At 46.1% G+C, this 20859-nt stretch overlaps 1 protein-coding gene across 4 annotated transcripts in view; it reads right to left on the reverse strand.

Moving 5' to 3' along the window:
- RABGEF1 (RAB guanine nucleotide exchange factor 1) overlaps positions 1-20859 on the reverse strand; it is a 324189-nt gene that overhangs the window by 188508 nt on the left and 114822 nt on the right. For all 4 annotated transcript variants that reach the window (XM_085649754.1, XM_085649756.1, XM_085649757.1 and 1 more), the window contains one exon: positions 19853-20022. In XM_085649754.1, the coding sequence (XP_085505880.1) occupies positions 19853-20022 (170 nt within the window). The remainder of the gene's footprint in view (positions 1-19852; positions 20023-20859) is intronic.

Raw genomic sequence — 20859 nt, forward strand, 5'->3', positions numbered from 1 at the left:
CTGTGGGGAGTGGGCTTTGGGTAGGCTCCATGGGTAGGGTGCGGTTTGATAAGATTTTATTAATACCCTGCATTACGATCTCAAGCTGGTATTCCAGCCATGCCAGTCTTTGGGATGTATTCATAGAGGAGGGTGTAGGGGAGTTTGTTTTCAGGAAGTCCTGAGCAGGGCAATCTATGGATGGGGGAGCTTGTCTGCGGAGGGGTGGCTCGTCATGTAGCTGATGCCTGCGTCTATGGATGGAGGGGGCTTATCGGTGTGGCTCACAGTGTTTCTGCTGCCTATTTGGTTCTTGGGGATAATCGTGGGGGGGTGTTGTGACAGATTATTTCGGGAATTGGGAGGCTGCTTAATTGGTTTTGGTGCTTGGAGAGAGTTCGGGGCTATTGTCTGAGGGTCGGTTTCCTTTGTTGCTTGATGGGAGTAGTGTCGAGTAGGGGGGGCGAGGAGGAGGTTGCAAGAGGACTGTAGTGTCTCATCCGGGGCGAGCCTCGTTTTTGAGGTGGCTGAGAGAAATGTGTTGTGCAAGTTGGGGGAAGGAGTTGGAGGAGGAGGGGGAGGGGGGGGGTGGGGTGGGGTGGTGGCGATAGGTTGGTGGATTCGGTTTGGATCGTGGGATTGTTGTGAGAGTTTTCCAGGAGGGTCGGTTGGTTCGAGGATAGGGTTTTGTTCGAGTGGGAGTGGTGTAAATAAGTGCAGGCATTGCGTAGTGTGGGGAAGAGGGAGTCAAATGCATCCAGGTTGCCATTGTTGGCTTGGACCAGTACTGTGCTATTGCTGTAGATGGTCGCAAAGGTGTTGCGATTGCGTGTATGGTGGTTTGAGATTAGAAACGTTAGTTTGCAGCTGATAGGGGTGCTAGTTGTTTTGGAGATGTGGAGGTGGGATCTAAGAATGGTGTTCCATTCCGCAGGGTTTTGGGTGTGGAAAATAAGATCCATTTTCTGCTGACCTTTGAAGGAGCAGTGGTATATGTCTGCGAATAGAGTTTCTTGGTGTTGTCTTATCAGCCTGTGTTTAAAATTTATTTTTGCTTTAGGTGAGAGGTTGGGAGGGAAGATGACGGAAAAGGAGTTCGGGCCATTGGGTTTTAAGCCGTTCGCTGTATAGGCTCGGAGGAGAGTTAGATGGGCCGGTGTCATTTTGACTCTGTTATATGGGTGTATTATTGCTTTATTAAAGGCATTAGTAGGTGCCTCCTGAAGCTGATGCTAACTTTCTAGAGTCATCTCTTCCCCTCATCTTCATTGAGTTCATCCCAGCTGGGTTAACTTTGAGGGATATTGCATTGAGTGTAAGACACTTCCTATGCATCGTTATACCTGCTTCTTGTTGATTATTGAGCTCGTCTCACCAGGGTTAGCATCAGTGTTAACTAAACAACTCCATTTGCGTCTCTGTTGGCCGCCATCTTAGTGTCAGGTACTATGAATTTTTCCCCCTACAGGCCTGCCTTTCTTCATTTTACTTGGGTACTTTGGTGCATCAGCAATTAGAAGCGGTCATTGATTCTTTCCAATCTAAGGTATAGGTGCTTTAGCCGCCCTCTTCGTTAAAAATTGGAAGAGATCATTGTTACTTTGGTCTCTATAAAATGGGTAAATAAGGTGTGTTGAGAGGTTGATGTCTGCACATTGTTTCTTTAGTATCTATAACATAGGTAAATAGGTGTGTTGAGGGGTTAATGTCTGCGCTAAACCGATCACTCCGCCGGTTTGCCTGATCTCAGGGAGCTGCCATTTTGTGGTCAGGCACCCATGGTATTGTTTTTAAAGTGTGAGGTGTTAATTCTTTCCACTTGCATCTCTGTATCTTGACATGAAATGGTGCCTTAAGTGGCCGCTGCCTGCGCTAAACTGATGAGGCTGCACCTCTCCGGTTAAAAGACCGTTGCTGTCGGCATGCCTGGACCCGGGGAGCCGCCATTTTGGAGTCAGGCATCCAGGATGTTTTTATTAAGGCTGGTGGCGTTAATTCTTTACAAGTCTGTGGCAGGATGGCGTTGTAATAGGGACGCATGGAGCCACCTACACAAGTATAGGAATTTTCTGGTGCTTGGTAGGATCAAAAATCAGATTCCATCAGAAATGACTGCACTTCATATAGCTTTATAAAACCATTCCTTACTCATTTTTAGCACTTTTGGCTCACAAATTCATGGTTGAAGGGTGTTGAAGATCACCCAAAGGCCTAAAAATTAACAGAAGAAAACTTGTGAAGAGGTTCCACTGTTTTGACTGAGAAAAAGCGACTGCTGAGTCGGGTTTTCTTCAAATCTTGCACTCTGAGTTGGAGGACTGATGGACCAGAGGCTTTTTGTCTGTAGGAGGGTTAGTGATTGCTGTGTTATGCACAATGCTTTGACAGCAATAGGTGAGGACACTGGGAGCAGATCACAAGGGTTAGGGTGATATGGTCTCTGGGCTGCAAGTGCAGAAGTAGCATGACCACAAAAGTTTTGCACTCATTTGTAATTTTTTTAGGAGGGATTTCTGGCCTACTATGAAAAGTTTGTTCACATAGTGCAGGCAACAGAGCGCACGTGAGATTGCGATATGAACTCTACTTGAGAAACCTGGGTAGGCCAATATCCTGCTTACAATGTTGTGCATATTTGTTGAGGATGTCAGCACATCACCTACATGAGTTTCCAGAGTAGGGTCTCTACCCAGAGTCAGTCCTTGCCAAACATCAACCTAAAAATGTCTGGGAAGTAAAAAGAAGTTATACATTCTTTTGGTAGGCCAGTTTATTCACTTTTTCAATGAAAAAAAGTTCTAATATAGAATTTTACATTCACAGCGATGTGCATGCAAATAAAGGCACATTCAGGATATATTTAAATAATCTACTATGAGGGTACATATATGACAAAACCTATAAATGGATAAAAGAAAGGACTTCGTGAATAGAGCCTCAAAATTGTGAAAAACAAACACAGCAAATAGGTGCCCCAAGACCAAAACATTTAAATGTTGATTATAGTAAACGAATAACCTAAAAACACAAAGCAATTCTTTAGAAGCTTGAATAATGCATATAGACACAGAAATTAAACATGGGCAAAGAACGCAAAATACACTTTTCAAGTGTTTTTCCCACTTTGGCGATAAAACGTTGTGCAAGTAATTTCTTACGAATGATAACTAAAGTAAAGGAGAAATCTACCTCTTCTAAATTTGCTCCTCCACCCTTATTGTGAGCGAATAGCTGATACTAGCTTTATTTAGAACTCAACTTAAGTTTTGCAAGCTGTAGAGAACATATCACGATTCCATTGCTCTGCCTTTAGGGGTGCTGTACATGGACCAACTGCAAAACGGAATCACCATCAGAACTCATGGGACATAATAGGATGACTGCCTGCAGGCAGTTTTAAGCCTGGGCACTTTGAAGGACTACAGATCTGATAATGCACTACCACGTATTCACAAAGTTCTCAGCATCCACTGAACAGTGATTTACTAGACCTGCTGTTTTTCAGCAGTGGATTCCCTATTCCAGGACTTGTGTGATATTGGAATCGCAGACATCTGTGACTAACCTTGCGCAACCCAATCACATGACTCCGCCCAGGGATTGCTGCTGCCTGGAACTGCTTATATGCTGCAGCTGCCAGAAATCTCTTTGTTCATGCATTGTTGTTTGAACCTCTGCACACCGGAACTCTTGAAGACTCTTTAACTGACCGATTGCAGCCTAATTTCTGCTATCGCCTGTGCCTTGTTCCAGTGCAGCTTGCCGCAGATCTCATGTAGCCATGCACTGCATTTTGCTCAACTCTTTTTAGGTCTCGCATGAGCCAGCGCGCCTGCGCTGCAAGGCTTATTGTAAGGACTTCCAACTCGGACCACAGACTTGTGTGTGTGTTTTGTTTTTTGCTCACACGCTATTGGCCTTTGCGTGTGTCTTTCTAAGAACAGCACGTAATTGGGCAAAGGCGGGTGAATGTCCCACCTTTGCATCCGCCCACGGCCTATGGCTTGCGAGAGCGAGCATCAGCGCCATCTGTTTCCAATTATCACACCTGCGTCTCGCTTTTATTGGAAACAGATGGCGCTCGCGCTGGCCCTGGCTTTTTTTTCCCCTTTCAGAGCGATTAAGGCCACGCTTGTTTTCCTTAGCTGCTCTAATATTACGATATTTTCCTTATCAGCCACAGCTGTTGTACATGAACCAGATTACGAAACTTCGCCGATGGAAAGGCTATTTTAAGCCCACATCATCCCACCTGTTCTGAATAAAAATAAGAGATGCTGGAATGGAGTATGTTTAGTTGTCGTTTTCAACAGGCCCTGGCATTTTTTCCAGAGCTAATCAAAAGATGGCTGCCCTACAGATCGCTGATAACTTCATGATTTAGTGCAAATTGTATTCTGGAGGCAGAGATAAGTTGGGAAAAGCTGCCTATTACTGTCCATCCTCCCGTGTGGCCTGCGCGCCCTGCAGGCATATCTGCAAGCCCGCTCGCGATTAAAACGGCGACTCAGAATGATGAGGGGCCTCCTCGGCGTCAACTTTTCCTGCTCTGAGGAGAAACATTCGAGCTCTTTCGTCTATTATATTTGTTTCTCAGAAGCAACACTGATACATATCTGGAGGTACCCACGGCGGTCATCGAGCTACTTACCGAATAATGGATGACAGGCCCCTTCTATCTCATGGCTGCATGTTGATGAGCCGCAACAGGCGGTGGGTGATTAATTATTTACTTAACTGCTTGAAGCTTGGGGGGTTCAATGGAGCCCTACAGTAAGGACAGACAAAGCCCTATACAGAAGAATGGCACAAGGTAATATGGGAGTATTATGTCCTTAGTCTCTGATGGTGCTTTCAATAAAAATACAGAATTGCAGGTACTCGCTGTACCTGCTTGCTCCTTGGAAGTGCTGGTACTCTACCATTAAGTGTACTGCAGCAGCGCTGAGAAGTGCCGGTACTCTCCCTTTCAAATTAAAGAAGTGCAGGTACTCAGTACCAGACAGTACCAGCCCAGTTTAAGCCCTGCTGTGATGTCATTTCTCACAATGGCCTTCTCCCTTACTCCTTCCAGCAAGGTAGACAACCCCTATTGAAAAGACATACACAAATAAAACAAGCATTGGCATAGCCAATAGGTCTCGATTTTGGGACCCTATAAGTATTTCGTTATGCAGCACAATATCCTTGGTGCAACAACATCAACTGTTGCAAGGCTAAACACTTATAAGGTCCCAAATCGAGAACTATTGGCTGTGCCAGTGCTTGTTTGTCTTTTGTCAACAGCTAGCTGTAGTCATGAACTGCTTCTTCTCTAATCTGTTCCTAGTTTGAGCATGCTATAATTTCCTACTGCTTCTTCCACGTTTCAGTCCTTGTATCTGGTTCCCCGTTCTATTTGTTTTGCTTCTTGTTTTATGTGTCCTTTCACTGTGTTTCCAATGTTGCAGTTTCAAATTTCCTTGCTGTACCAATCTCTTGCTTGCTACAGTCCCTAGAATCCTGGTGCTTGTCCTGCCTTGTTTGTTCTCCAGTTTTTCCTTGTATTCTTAATCTCGTATCACCCTTTGTATTTGATGTCCTATGCTTACATTCCAGTATCTACTGCTTATCTGTGGTTGATAACGTGCATCGGTTTTCTATTGCTCTTGAAGTTGAGTCTTACCTGTGTACAACCCTAGTGGTAACCCAGTGTGTTCGTCCTTTTCTAATTTTTGCACATTAGATTTGCTTTTTGCCTTCTCTCCCTTTTTGCGTTTTTATTGAATTGTGTGTGCACCACTTTTGTAGTCTGATATTCCTTGATCATAAAGGGTGCTCCATCAAAGGTCCATGAAAGAACATGCTTCATCGCCACTGCAACTTGAAATCTTTAACACTAGCTACACACTTATAATGGGTGTTATTGTCTTTTTACAATTTTTCTGAGACCCTGATCCACAAAGAAGTTTAATTATGTGATCATTGTGACACTTTAGGTCACAAGAAAGCGTTCTTATTTTTAAATGGTTGTAATCGTAATTGTCAGACATAAGCACTTAATAAAGCACCTCCACTTTCATTCAATCACCCGAACTCAGCTTCCCCAAGGCATCTTTACATATATTTTGGTCCCAGATAGGAGTAGCCTTTTTTCAGCTGGTGGCGACCTGCTTGTAGTGAGAGCCTATCCATATTTCCCCCAGGTCACTACGTCCGACACCTTCATAACAAGTGAGATTTACTATCTCACCGACAGAAAAAAAAGAACAAAGGAATGCTGGACCTACCCTCCCCCTCCCACTGGGAGTACGTAAGGCGTACTGGTCCCAGCATTCCTCCTGTTCTTTTTTTCGGTCATGCTGGCAGTGGGAGGACGTGGCGGGAGCGGGGGCGCTCCTGCCTTTTGCTGGATATATACTTACGCGGAGGCCGCTGGTTCGATCTTCGGTCCTTCGTCGGAGGCCTCTCCCTCCCTGCCGGGCTTGGTGGGAGTGGCGCGGGCTTCTCCTGGATTGTTCTGCTGCCCGGCGGTGGTAATACCGCGTTTGCTTTACTCTGGCCCGATGGCCGCCCCTCCTGGCCTGCCAGGCTTGCTAGGGGGCCCGGCCAGTTTGCTGCTTCAGGATTGGCTGCAGCTTCCTTCCCCTTCTGGTTTTCAGCCTGCCTGTCTTCCGGTTTTTGACGGCGGGACGGATGTCAGGCGCCTCGATGTTCCCGGCTGTGGGCTGCTCGTTATAATCGGGCCGGTGGGGTGAGTACCGCATAGCGTTTTTTTGCTGTGAGTTTTCTTGATTTTGGCTGTGTTTGGTGTTTTCTGCTGCCATGGGGAAGCGTTCTAGGAAGAGGCATCATCGGGAGAGGTCTTCCTCTTCTTCATCTGATGATTCAAGGTCTCCTTCTCCTGCCAGGTCCCGACGCCGTGATGGTGGTAGAGATGCGCGTATTAAGCGCTTAATTCGTGAGACTTTGACTGAGATGGGTGATGTTGGGTCCCGTCGCAGGTGCCCTGCACCAGTTTCTTCCAACTCTTCTGGCGATGAGTCTGCTTGGTTGGGGGACGGTGATTTGAAAGGCAAATATGTGGACCAGGGCGCTTTGCCAGGTATTCTGAAGCATGTTAAGGAGAACATGGGGTTCCCTGACGAGGACGCTCCGAGTACCTCTAGGGGGCCTTTGATACGTCAGTTTCAGAGTGCGGCCACGTTTGATGTTCCTGTCCATCCATTCATTAGAGATGTTCTGAAGCGTGAGTGGGCTGATCCTGATCGCATTTTGATTCCGCAATTCATGGCTCGGCTGTATCCTCTGCAGGATATGGCTTCGGCCCTTCCAGATTCTATCCCTATTGACTCCTTTGTGGCTAGTTTGGTGGGGTGCACTTCCATGGCTGAGGACGCCGTACTGAAGGATCCTGTGGATAAGAAGGCTGATGTTGCGCTCAGGAAGGTTTATTCTGGTTCACACCTGGCCTTGAGGGCTGGCGCCTATGGGACATATGTTTCTCAGTCTCTGCTGTCTGACCTGAAGTCGCTATATCAATCGTTGGACAATGCGACAGACTGTTCCGGTTTACTTGAGCATATCGAGCGTCAGGTGGAGCTCCTGTCCGATGTCTCCTTTGACGTGGTGCGTGCTTCTGCACTGTCCGGCGGGGCTTGTGTGGCGGCTCGTCGCAGTCTTGTCCTTAAAGACTGGAAGACTGACTCTGCACAGAAGGCGTGCGCTTTGCGTTTGCCTTTCCAGGGTACTATGATGTTTGGGGGGGAATTGGAGGCCAAGTTGCATAAACTGTTTAAGGAAAAGAAGCATTCTTCTTCATTTAAGGTCTCTTCTTCTGCTCCTGTCCCTTCTAAATCCAAGTCTTTCTTTCGTCCTGCCTCTCGTAAACAGTTTGTGAGAGGCCAGGGAAGGTTTGCTTCTGGCCGGTGTCGGGATCGTAAGGCTAAATCTCCTCCGCTTGCCAAGCTGCGTTCCTGACTCTTTGGCGGTGGTTCCAGGGCTGTTGGTTGGAGGGCGGCTGCGCTTCTTCCTGACGGCCTAGGTTCAGTCTTGTTCCGACGCCTGGGTGTTGGAGATCATTCGCCTGGGTTATGCTCTGGAGTTTGGTACCTCCTCCAGATTCCGGGGTTCGGCCAACTCCCTGGCCTTCCTGCCGTTTGAAATGGGCTCATCTCTCTCAGGGGATTGTGGATCTTCTTCGGAAGGGTGCCGTTCAGGAGGTTCCTGCTTTGGAGATGGGAGAGGGCTTTTATTCCCTCATCTTTCTGGTTCCCATGAATACGGGGGGTTTCCGCTTGGTTTTGGACCTAAGGGTGATGAACAAGTGGGTGACCAGGGCTCCTTTTCACATGGAGACTTTGCAAAGGGTGATTCCTTTGGTGCTTCCGGGTCACTTCATGTGTACTCTGGATCTTCAGGATGCTTATTACCATGTTCCAATCCGTCCGCGATCCCGCCGGTTTCTGCGGTTTTGTGTTCTGGGGCGTCTTTATCAGTTCATGGTGTTGCCCTTCAGTCGGCGCCGAGAGTCTTTATGAAGGTGGTGGCTCCTTTGGTCACGTGGCTTCATCTCCATGGGGTGATGGTGTACCCGTACTTGGACGACTGGTTGGTCCATGCTCCCTCTCAGGTCCTGTTGTTGGAGGCCCGGGAAGTGGTGTGTTCGGCGTTGCAGGCCCATGGTTTCCTGATCAACTTCCCCAAGTGTCAGCTGTCGCCGTCTCAGGACATGGTTTTCATTGGGGCTCGCTTCCGTTCGGATCTGAACCAGGTGTTCCTCCCCGAACCTCGGGTTGTGACGTTGGTGTCCCTTGCTCAGCGTTTCAGGGTGGGGGGTGCCTTTCCGGTGCGCCTTTGGTTGCGTCTTATGGGTCTGATGGCGGCGACTGTTTTTACGGTGGCCTGTGCGCGATTTCATCTGCGTCCCCTTTGGGTGTACCTCCTGTCTCTCTGGAATCCGCTGTCCCGCGAATTGGATGTTCTTATTCCGGTGTCTCCTGTGGTCCTCCCGGTTCTTCTGTGGTGGTCGGTGAGGGGCCATCTGTCTCAGGGTCTGCCTCTGCAGTCTTCCCCTTCTCTAGTCTTGACGACAGATGCCAGTTCCTTGGGGTGGCGTGCGACCTTGGGGTCTCGATCCCTTCAGGGTCGTTGGTCCCTCCTGGCGGGAGCGGTCGGCTGTGTCCCGGGCTGTGATGGGTTTTTGGGATCTGTTGCTCAGTCGGAACGTGTTGGTTCGGTCCGACAATATGGTGATGGTGGCTTATCTCAATCCTCAAGGGGGGATTCGTTCAGCCTCTTTGAATGCGGTGTTTGTTCCCCTGTTTTTTTGGGCGGAGGGCCATCTGCTGTCTCTGACTGCGGTTCATATTCGGGGAGTGGACAACTGTGTGGCGGATGTCCTGAGTCGTTGCGGATTCTCTGGAGTCGTCTCTCACCCCGGGTGCGTTTCGGCTTGGGTGCGGGAGGTTTGGGCTTCCCTTTCTGGACCGCTTTGCCTCCCGGCACAATGTGCAGCTTCCTCGCTTCTGCTCCCGGTTTCTGCAGGAGGGTTGCTGGGGGGTGGACGCCCTGTCGATTCCTTGGCCGTCCCGTCTCCTGTATGCCTTTCCTCCTCTGGCTCTGGTTCCCCGATTTCTGTCAGGAGGATCGGGAGGTGGTGGTGGTCCTGCCGTTTTGGCCTCGGAGGTCCTGGTTTCCGACGGTTCGTCTTTTGGCGGTGAGGGGTCCCTGGTTTCTTCCCCTCTCCCCGTCTCCGCTGAGGTCTTCCCCGTCCCTGTCTCTTCCCCGATTGCGACTGCCGTGTGGAGGTTGAGAGGAGGCAGGGTTGGAGGCGGCGCGGTTTCCCGGAACATTTAGCGGTGGCCCTTCAGCGTTCCCGGCGGCCGTCTACCCTCAAGTCTTATGATCGACATTGGGGTAATTTCGGTCGTTGGTGTTCGGCGTTGTGCCTGTCCCCTTTGTCCTGTTCCTTGCAGGCTGTGGTGCAGTTTTTGTGGGAGGATTTCGAGAAGGGTTTGGCTGTGTCCACTCTACGTGCCCAGTGGGCAGCAGTTCGGGCGTTTCGTTCCCCGTGGGGGAATCTTTCGGATGTTGAGGACCAGGTTTCTCGTCTGCTACGCAGTTTTTCTATTTCTCGTCCTGTGCCTCGTCCTTCCTTTCCCTTGTGGGATTTGCCCTTGGTTCGGGTGTTGGTCGATCCGCCTTTTGAGCCTTTTTCTGAGGTGGATTTGAGTGGTTTTTCTGGGGGCCGTCACCTCTGCTCGTCATCATGGGGAGTTGGGGGCCTTGATGGCTCGTGAGCCTTTCTTGTCCTTCACGGAGAGTGGGGTGGTGCTTCGCCTTGATTCTTCTTTTGTGCCGAAGGTTTCTTCCTAATTTCACAGGTGCCAGGAGTTGGTCGTGCCTGCCTTGGGCTCTGTTTTGGATTCTCCTGGTGGTCCCCGGTGGTCCTTGTTGGATGTGTGCCGGGCTTTGCGCGTTTATCTGGAACGCACGGCGGTGTTTCGCAAGTCGGACTCCCTTTTTGTCTCCTTTCGGGCTGCTTCCCGTGGGGGTAAGGCTTCTTCTGTGTCTATCGGGCGTTGGTTTAAGCAAGTCATTTCCTTGGCCTACTCTCTGTCTGGGTCTCCTCCTCTTGTGGGGGTTCAAGGCCGTTCTACACGGGGGTGGCTGCCTCTTGGGCGGAGGTTCGAGGTGTTCCTCTCTCTGAGATTTGTACTTTCATCAGACATTATCGGCTCCTCAATCTGTTGGGGGATGATGGGAGTTTTGCGTTGGGGGTGTTGAGCTCTGTTCGCTGAATTTGTTTTGCTGTCCTGGCGGTTTGTTGTGTTTTTGGAATGAATGCCGGTGTCTGCTTTGGTATTTCTCACTCGTTATGAAGGTGTCTAGGACGTAGGGACCTGGGGGTAATGTCCTATTACTTACCAGTATTCTTCATTACTCCGGGTCCCGTAGTCCTCGACACCTTCATGACTTCCCTCCCTCCCTCCCTCCCTCCCTGTCTACCGGCCTTCATTGTGGCTTGGTATTTCAGGAGGAATGCTGGGACCAGTACGCCTTATGTACTCCCAGTGGGAGGGGGAGGGTAGGTCCAGCATTACTTCGTTCTTTTTTTTCTGTCAGTGAGATAGTAAATCTCACTTGTTATGAAGGTGCTGAGGACTACGGGACCCGGAGTAATGAAGATTACCGGTAAGTAATAGGACATTCTCCTGCACCCCCTTCACACGGTGGGGCAGCAGGTGGTAGGTAGCTTCCAGCCACCCAGTGCTGTGTCAAGCATGGACTCAGTGACAAGTAAGTGATGTGTTAATGACCTAACCAGTACCTACAACACAAGTAATTTTACCATGTTGAGTTGGAAGTGGATATGTGCTGCCTCAGAGTTTTTCCTGTAGCCTGCTCTCTGAAGGTGCATTTATCTTTCAAGAGGCCAAAACTCGGTTTTCAAAAACAGTCCTGGGCCTGCACAGTTCAATGAATTATAGAAAATATATAAAACCTTGGGTCTACCCCATTAATATTAGATGTCTGTCATTGTTCAATGCCGTTTTCGGCCAGTATGCAGATGAACATCAATGCTAACTAGCAACAACTGTCTGGAAATTTTAGATATACAAGGTGGTTATGATTTATATTTGTACATGTGACAGATTTTCCCACCATTCAAGACTAGAGAGATACCATACATTCCAATTCTTAGAAAATAATAAAATGGAACCTGCTCTGCAAAACAGCATTTAGACATAAAAATAAATCTCAAGTAGTTTTCATAAAGGAGTCCATATGCAACCTGGAAAAAGACCATCAATAAACAAATGCAATTAGCCTCATTCCAGAAAGACCAGGCCACATTAAAAACACCACCTTTCCTTGCCTCGTTATAAGCCTCATATCTGGCAACCAAATCCCAGCCTCACCTCTCAGCTTCTCTCAATCCTAAAACCAAAAGAGATCATGTAAATGCGATTGCTGGCCCTACCGAAAGCCTGCAGACTATAAACATGAATCATGGCTGCACCTTTTGTGTTGCTGTCCAGCCATAGCGGACGAAAGGAGAACTATATCTGAGGGGAAAAGCAAGCACCTGCCTAGAGGCTTCTGCGATATGTTTTTCACAAAAGAAGCCCTCCTCCCTGGCACGTTGCAGAAGATTTACACAAGCTCTAAGTGACGCTCTCCAGCCCCGTTCTGTCCCCTACCATGCCCATACATAGTCGAAAAGCCGATTTCTGATTATTTTAAACTGAAATTAGGAGATGGACATCTCGCCCAATAGAAATTAAATCACAAGGTCATATTGACATGTTCGTGGATGGAGGCTACAGCATTTCTACAGGACTTAGAACTACCTTTGAACCAAGAACATCAGAGACTAGGGATCCCCAACCACCCCAACCAACAAGAGCTTGTTTTTGACTCTACGAAGGCACAAAGCACAAGCACTTTACCAGAGAATCAGGACAAAGGGCAAAATATGTGCCGGGAAAGGGAGGAAGAACCGTAAAACTGAAAGGTCACAGATGAGCGATTCGTTATATGGGAGTCATTCCATAGAGTAATGGGTAGCTGCTAGCACGAAACTTAAGTCTTTGATGGCACAAAGCATATTAACTTTACCAGAGAGTCAGGTCCATAGGTTAAACAGGAGCTGCCAAAGGGAGAAGGGTTCAGAGCTGGAGAACTGATGGAACAGAAAAAAAATGTTTTAATTGGGCTCGAGACAAATTGGTATCCTTAATGTGCCTACGATTCTGGCCAGTTCATACTTTATTATTTATTGTCACGGCTTCCTTTTTATAATTTTATTTTATTGTAACGCAATGGTTTTAATTAACTTATGCGAATAAGCTTCATACACTTTCTATATACATAAAAGGAGTCAAAACTGTGGTAAAGGATTATGTGCCCCCTTATTAAACGAAGAAACCCACTGTTTCAATCTTGGACTCCTATTCTTAGTGACAAGTGATAGGACCTTAAAGCAGTTCCTGTACTGCAACATCACCACTGTGTTCGTTCATTACAGAAAGGCAGCACAATCCTTGCTACCAGCACTCCCTTTTTCATTTGGATACAGGCATCTTGCAACGCACAATACATAAGATTTTTAAAACGATGACTATATAAAAACCAAACACCAGCTACCAATATAGTGCATTTTGAACCAGTCATTCTGGATAAAGATGCAAATGACCCAACAATTAGGTTACAGACAGAAAACAAGCAGGAAAGTGACTGATGGTCATGGTTGGCTACCTGAGAGGCTAGAGAGGAATTGCACTGAAGACAGACAGCATATTTGTGTAAAGCCTTCTAACCACGACTGTGCCTACCAGACCTTTCTAGTACAGTGAAAACAATATAGAGCAATATTTTAGCTCTCTTGACAAGGTAAGATATGTCAAACTATTTGCCACTATAGACAAAGAGCAAATAAAAGGTATCTATGTCAGGTAGTCACAGGAGATCGAGTGTTTTGAGAAAAGGGTGTTCTCAAACAGCTAAATGTCTTTAAGCAAAAGTGGTCAGCTCCCTCAGGAAGTCAAAGGAATTATTATAGGACAGGATTATAGCTGAGTCCCACACCGACCTACCTACCTTCAATTCAACACTTAATATGATCTAGGGGAAAATATCAAGTCAGATGCTTTCTTGATAGGTTGGGAGAGTAGAACAGATGAAAGTTACTTATGTAAACCAGACTTAAGGGGTGTGTGCACATAGCACCTGTGGGGCACCTGCGGTCAACATGTCCCACCAGAAGAGTTAATGAATTTGAGTGTTCGCGCACACATTGCTTATACTGTACTCCAGTAACTAAAACTAACTGATCTCGTATGCGTGCACACCAGAATAGGGTAGCCCACCATTCTAATATGTACTGAATGCAAGTGAATCTTCACTTGGTGTCTGGATGCACAGCGTGGATTAAATTTGTTCACATTATCAAAAATCAAACAATCAATTTATGCAAGGGGTTACCACAATTAAACCATAATTCATTTCTCTTTTTCACAAGTGTTTGAGCCTTTATTAGGCCAATGGATTGTCTAGAATACAATTCTTGAGAAAAAAAATTATTTGAATACGATATCACAACAAATAAATGTAGAACATCACACTACATTTATTTGTTGTGATATCGTATTCCAAATTTTTTTACCCACTAGATTAAAATGGGTGGAAACCCATTACAAAAGGGGAAGAGGTCCTCAAGAGAATGTTAATATTAATATTTTTTAAGATCAAGCAGTGGTCCCATGGACCACTGCCTACTTTAAATAAATTAAAATAAAAAAATCTTCAAGGTTTGTGTTGTAATTTACTTATGTTATTTTGCTATGTGTTCAATGTCAGTGGTCGTCCTGGTGACAGAATGCGAGTCTCATGATTCTATGCTGAGGCTGACATGGGAGGCACGATGAGAACAGACTTGTCGGTGAGACCTGTCGGTGGTTGCATATAATAAAGCTTTCCTTTGGACTACAACAATACTATGTGGATTTATTACTGGCGACGAGGATGGGATACTCATCTTTAGCAGCACCGGACAACCACTCTTCCTCTGACAATGGATCTTCCATCACCCAATTCACATACACTGACTCATCATCCAGATCTTCCCCACTTGCTGGTAACCTAGACAAACAATCAGCTGACTTGTTACTCAAACCCGAAATGTAGTGCACACGAAAATTGAACTCCTGCAACCCTTCACTCCATCTTTTAAGCCTGGGAGTCAAGTGGTCACTGTGACGACTCGAGAAAATTTGAACAAGAGGACGATGATCAGACTTCACCTCAAATGGGATCCCCTATAAATAAAACTTAAAATGATGTATTGCCCAATACACACTCAACGCTTCTCTCTCTCAATACAGGAATAGTTAACCTCCGCATCTCTAAGAGCCCTGGAGGCAAATGCCACAACCTTTTCTTCCCCATCCTCATGGGATCCCCCATTTATGGGGGATCACATTTGAAGTGATGTCTGATCATCGTCCTTCTTGTTCAAATTTTCTCGAGTCGTCACAGTGACCACTTGACTCCCAGGCTTAAAAGATGGAGTGAAGGGTTGCAGGAGTTCAATTTTTGTGTGCACTACATTTCGGGTTTGAGTAACAAGTCAGCTGATTGTTTGTCTAGCTTACCAGCAAGTGGTTAAGATCTGGATGATGAGTCAGTGTATGTGAATTGGGTGATGGAAGATCCATTGTCAGAGGAAGAGTGGTTGTCCGGTGCTGCTAAAGATGAGGTCTTTGTCTTTTTAAAAGGGATCATAACCAAAGAGTGGTCAAGTTACAACGACCTTGATCCTGTGGTGAAACCATATTGGAGTGTAAGGGATGAATTGTCTTTTTGTGAAGGTAAGTTGTTGAGGGGTGATAGGTTGGTTCCGCCGGATATTCTGAGAGACAAGGTGATTAATTTGGCCCATGAGGGACATATTGGAAGAAGTCTCACAAAGGCTCGGGTCAGAGAAAGGTACTGGTGGCCTGGGATGGATCAGATGGTAGAGTCGGTGGTCAAAGATTGTCACTTATGTGCCATCAATGACAAGTCTCATGTGACCAATCAAGTTCCTCTTTCACCTGTGGATGTGCCGGATGCAGTTTGGACCAAGTTGGGGTTAGACATCATGGGTCCTTTTGAGTTGATGCCCCACCAAGAGAGGTTCGTTGTGCTCTTGGTGGACTACACTTCTAAGTGGGTAATTTCCAAATGTATGGGTACGGTTAATTCTAAGTCAGTGATTGATTTCCTAAAAAGATGTTTTTGTTTCTGAAGGGGTACCCAGGTTTCTGGTTACTGACAATGGAGTGCAGTTCGTGTCCCAAGAGATGCAAGATTTTCTTAAAGGTCTGGGCGTAATTCATCAGAAGACTGCATTGTATTCTCTGCAAGCCAATGGTCTCACGGAGAGAATGAATAGAGTTGTTAAGGGTTGTGATCAAAGGGCACTCGATTCTAAGGTCTCTTTTAGTGAGGTGTTGAGAGAGACTTGGTGGGCACATCGTACGGTTCCCAATGCGATTTCCCAGAAATCTCCTTTCGAAGCCTTAAGGGGGAGATTAGCAGTTTCAAAATTAAACCCAGCTTGGCTTCCTGAATGGGTGAGCAAGGGGGTGAGTGAGGAAGGGAAGAGAACTAGACATGTTGAGTATCAGAGGGGGTATAAAATGCGTTATGATGATAAGAGATCTGTGAAAGAAAGGATGTGGAATGTTGGTGATAGAGTATGGGTGAAAAAGGTCAAACATTGTCATAAAGGGTTGTCTAATCTTTTAGGTCCTTTTATCATCATTACTATAAAAAGGAATGTTGTGACCTTGGGCAATGGCTGTACTTGGAGTATGTCTAGGTTGGTTAAATTTGATGATGTGAATTCGGGTGCAGCCAATGTTCGTGGTTGTATTTTGGGAGGAAGGAATGGAGGTTTTGAAAATTCAAGTAGACGGAAGCACATACCTTCAAAGTTTAAAGACTATGTTTTGTATTAGTGCCTTTTGGCTCCAAATTTTCTTAAGTCTTGGATTATTTGTGTAGATTTTTGGAATGTTATTTTTCTTTCTAAACAGATACATTTTTGTCTCTGGGGTATTGTAAGTTCTTGGTTTTGTTTGTAAAGGGGATGTGTTGTAATTTACTTATGTTATTTTGCTATGTGTTCAATGTCAGTGGTCGTCCTGGTGACAGAATGGGAGTCTCATGATTCTATCCTGAGGCTGACATTCTGACCTGGGAGGCACGATGAGAACAGACTTGTCGGTGAGACCTGTCGGTGGTTGAATATAATAAAGCTTTCCTTTGGACTACAACAATACTATCTGGATTTATTACTTTTCTTTTTTTCCTTTTTAAAAGCATCTTGTTTTCCATTTAGGAAATGGGGCTGTAGTTAAAATAAAAAATAAAAGATTGCTTTATTAAAAAGCATTTACAGACATGGTGGTCTGCTGACATCAGCAGGCAACCATCTCTGTGATAGCTGCTGATTCCTAATGGGTCGCAAACTGCAACATACCTCATTAATATTTATGAGGTAGGTTACTTTGCGACCCACAAGCAATCCCTAAATGAAACTCAATGACATATGTTAGGTTAGGAAATCGGTATTCCTAATGTTTGTACATCTGGCCCTTCTTTCAATAATAAACGGCATCAGTATAGGGCAGCGGCAGGATGTTTCCCAGAGCACGTTTCTTAAACAAGCATTGGCATAGCCAATAGGTCTCGTCTTTGGGACCTTATAAGTATTTAGTTATGCAGTACAATATCCTTGGTGCAACAACATCAACTGCTGCATGGCTAAACACTTAGAAGGTCCCAAAGGCGAGACCTATTGGCTATGCCAATGCTCGTTTTCTTTAAGGGTGGGGGGGGACAAGTAACAAGAGGAAGGCGTGGGGGAGAAGGGACCCATGGATGTCATTTAAGGGTTGCCTGGCCCGCAGCTGCGGCCCCTGGCACTGCCTACGTGACCCCTAAGAGGTGGTAAAATTAGGGCCAGGAAGACGGGGGCAGCTTCGCCTTCCTTGTTTAAAGCTCACTTTTTAATTACTCAGGCATTGAATAATTGTATATTATTCACTTTTAGTGTAATAAAAACTGGAGCATCAGGTAAGTAAAAAATTGTTTTCAAATGTATGTTATATGCGTTCCTACGGGGTAAAATGTGTTTGTGAGAGAGAGGCAGTGTTTGTGTGCAAGCGTGTATATAGCTGAGCGTGTGTGAGTGAAAGTGGCAGTCCGTGATGGAATGGCAATAGTTAATACATTTAATAATTTCACATTGATAAGTTAACAGTATAAAATGTATGAAATTATTGATTTTAGAAACGGTTATTACATCGTATAAAATTGGAGGAAATCCATTAGAGTGCTCTTTTTTGTTGACAGAACTAATTTGAGGACTCCTGAAATAATACAAAGACACCACATTAAACAAATTCTGATTGCAGATGTGTTTTTAGATAGGGGAGGAGGCTGTCCGGCAGAGATGCAACATGATTTACCATGATTGACAAGCGTGGCTAAAGCAGGATTACAACCAGATTCCAAAGCCTGCAGCTTAATCACTAAACCATGCCTCCTCCACAGTCATGAGGTGAGCTGTGATTTAGCAACATGCATTCTGGGAGTTGTAGTCTTGGCTCAAGTCAAATGTAGTCCAGTACCAGAGTACACTGGGGTTGAATAGAAAAAGCCAGGACTGAAGCACTGAGATGTGAGTGACTTGGAGTCATCCAGCTAATCTTTCCAGCACTCGATACTAGGACTATCAAATATGTGAGGAATTACATGGAAGATCATAAAGTGCCGCTTTTCAAGATAGAATGGTTCACTTAGGCCCTCATTATAAGTGCCTCAAGTTGCAAGATGCACAGTAACATTTTGGGCCCAGTGTTTTCTGTCACACATTTCTCCTGCTGAAAGCAAGTTAGGTATCCAGTTGACACTGAAAAATGGGGTAAAACATGTAGAAATCAGTGTAATTCACAATGTATCCCCAAAGAACATGTATTCGGAGGATTATTGCCATCCAGAATTACCAATGCCTGCAATATTGGCAACTCCTAGGGGACAGGGGGGCAGAGAGAGACCATACCATGCCGTTTTCTGGGCCTCTGATAATGGAACCTTTTGTTTACTTTGCATTCTGGGATTTGGAGATTTACTTTATCCATTAGAAATGCAAGTTTATCACAACTTTAAATCTCTCTAATAGTTGCTCAGATGCTAGATAAGTGGTACAAAAGGGGGTGGTGATGGACGGAGCATCAGAACCAATCAAACACTCACACCCAGTCAACAGATCTGGGTTTGATCCATCACCGTTCTTTAGCCCACTCTGCCACCCCAGTTCAGACATGGCCATATGCAAATCAGTCTGACCCTGTGCCTCATGGGAACAGTCCAGCCCAAACTGCCAAGCCATGCCTTCCCTGGACCGGAAACAAGCTTCCTAGGACCGGTTTCTGGCATTTCAGCCGTCTTCAGCCAGGCTTGCTTGAATCCAGTGGCAAAGTGAGCAAGGGACTCACGTCTGAGCATACCATGCCAACTTATGGCGAACAAAGGGTACAAAAGGGGGTGGTGATGGACGGAGCATCAGAACCAATCAAACACTCACACCCAGTCAACAGATCTGGGTTTGATCCATCACCGTTCTTTAGCCCACTCTGCCACCCCAGTTCAGACATGGCCATATGCAAATCAGTCTGACCCTGTGCCTCATGGGAACAGTCCAGCCCGAACTGCCAAGCCATGCCTTCCCTGGACCGGAAACAAGCTTCCTAGGACCGGTTTCTGGCATTTCAGCCGTCTTCAGCCAGGCTTGCTTGAATCCAGTGGCAAAGTGAGCAAGCTTGTTTCCGGTCCAGGGAAGGCATGGCTTGGCAGTTCGGGCTGGACTGTTCCCATGAGGCACAGGGTCAGACTGATTTGCATATGGCCATGTCTGAACTTTAATTCTGAACACACCTAACAGGATATTTGTTGCATTCTTTACATGCCAAATATTTTCTGCCTCAGCTTGTGCACGGGTTCCTCGATCCTTGGCTCGGCCCTCACTGTTAATTTGTTGGCTCACCCACCTCTAATTCAAGCCTTCATGTAATTTAAATATTGTAATTTTGTTTCAGATGGTATTTACGGAAGATTTGGTTAAGTTGATAAACTAAGACAAAGACATAGAAAGCTAGCAGAAGCGAGAGACTGTTCTATATAACAGAAATGGCTTTGGCCCGTTCTAAAAAAACACAAATTTCAAGAAAATCCAAAATCCAAAATCTCAGCATAAAATACTACACATCCCTACGCAACGCTTTATCTACTTCTTAAAGATACACGCACGCACACACAAAGGTTCCAGGAAACTACTCACCCTTCTTAGGGGGTGCCTTGGAGGAGGAACTGAAGAACTTCTTCACAGTGGTGACTTTGCGGGTTTTCTCATTCGTTTTCTTTTCCTCAAACTTGGAAAAGGTGAGGGACGGCTGGCCACCTTGTGCCCCCTGAGTGCTGGCATAAGCTGCTTCCTCTTCTCTCTGCAGTCTGTAATTACAGCACGTTACCATTAGAAGCTTCACAAGGAAAACCACAGTATGGAAATCGTTTTTTCTGCTTTGCCTTTTCAAACGTGCAAATTATATTCCGTACATTCTAAATGCAAATCGCTTCTGTTGTCAACAAAGCACTTGTCTTATGTTTAAAAACTGGTGACATTTCAAAAGCAGGCTGCGCCGCGAATTTCATCCCTCAATTTCATGAAGTGTGCCCCACTTCAGAACCATTACTCGCAACGTGCTTACATTACAGGGAATGGAATTAAAGATGAGACTGCCCACTCACACCGATAAGTAAAGAAACCTACACCTGGCTTCGTCAAGGAGTAAAATCCAGTGGTGGTTTCAGACTGTTCGACAAACATGCAGGTAATCTCATCTGCGAACAGCCTGGAATGAGGACTATTTTACTTTATCACTCGGTCGAGGAGGCCAGCTCGAAACAAAATGGCAACCGAAACGCTCACACAGCTCCTGGCCTGACTGATCAATGAGATGGGCGCAGGTGCAATTATCATTTTAGCACGGACTCGCTCGGTCCGGCTGCGATTCCGACTGATTTGATTTGTATAGCGCTATGCTACCATTAGCAAGCGCTATTAAAGTTCGTGTGCCTTGATAATTAAATCACAAACCGGCGTCTGTTTTTTCTAAATGTTTATGTTGGATAATGATGAGTAGCGTGGATGTTGTTAATAAGCTGCTCTCGTGGACAGGTGGGAGAGCCAAGCAAGAGCCCCTAACGAGCCGAGCTTCCAAGTGGGTCGGCCCGCCCTTCCTCTCTCTACCCAGGATGTGGGTTTACGGTCAGAGATGCCGACTATGG

The sequence above is a fragment of the Triturus cristatus genome, chromosome 3_2 (assembly GCF_964204655.1).
Source record: "Triturus cristatus chromosome 3_2, aTriCri1.1, whole genome shotgun sequence".
NCBI lineage: Eukaryota > Metazoa > Chordata > Amphibia > Caudata > Salamandridae > Triturus > Triturus cristatus.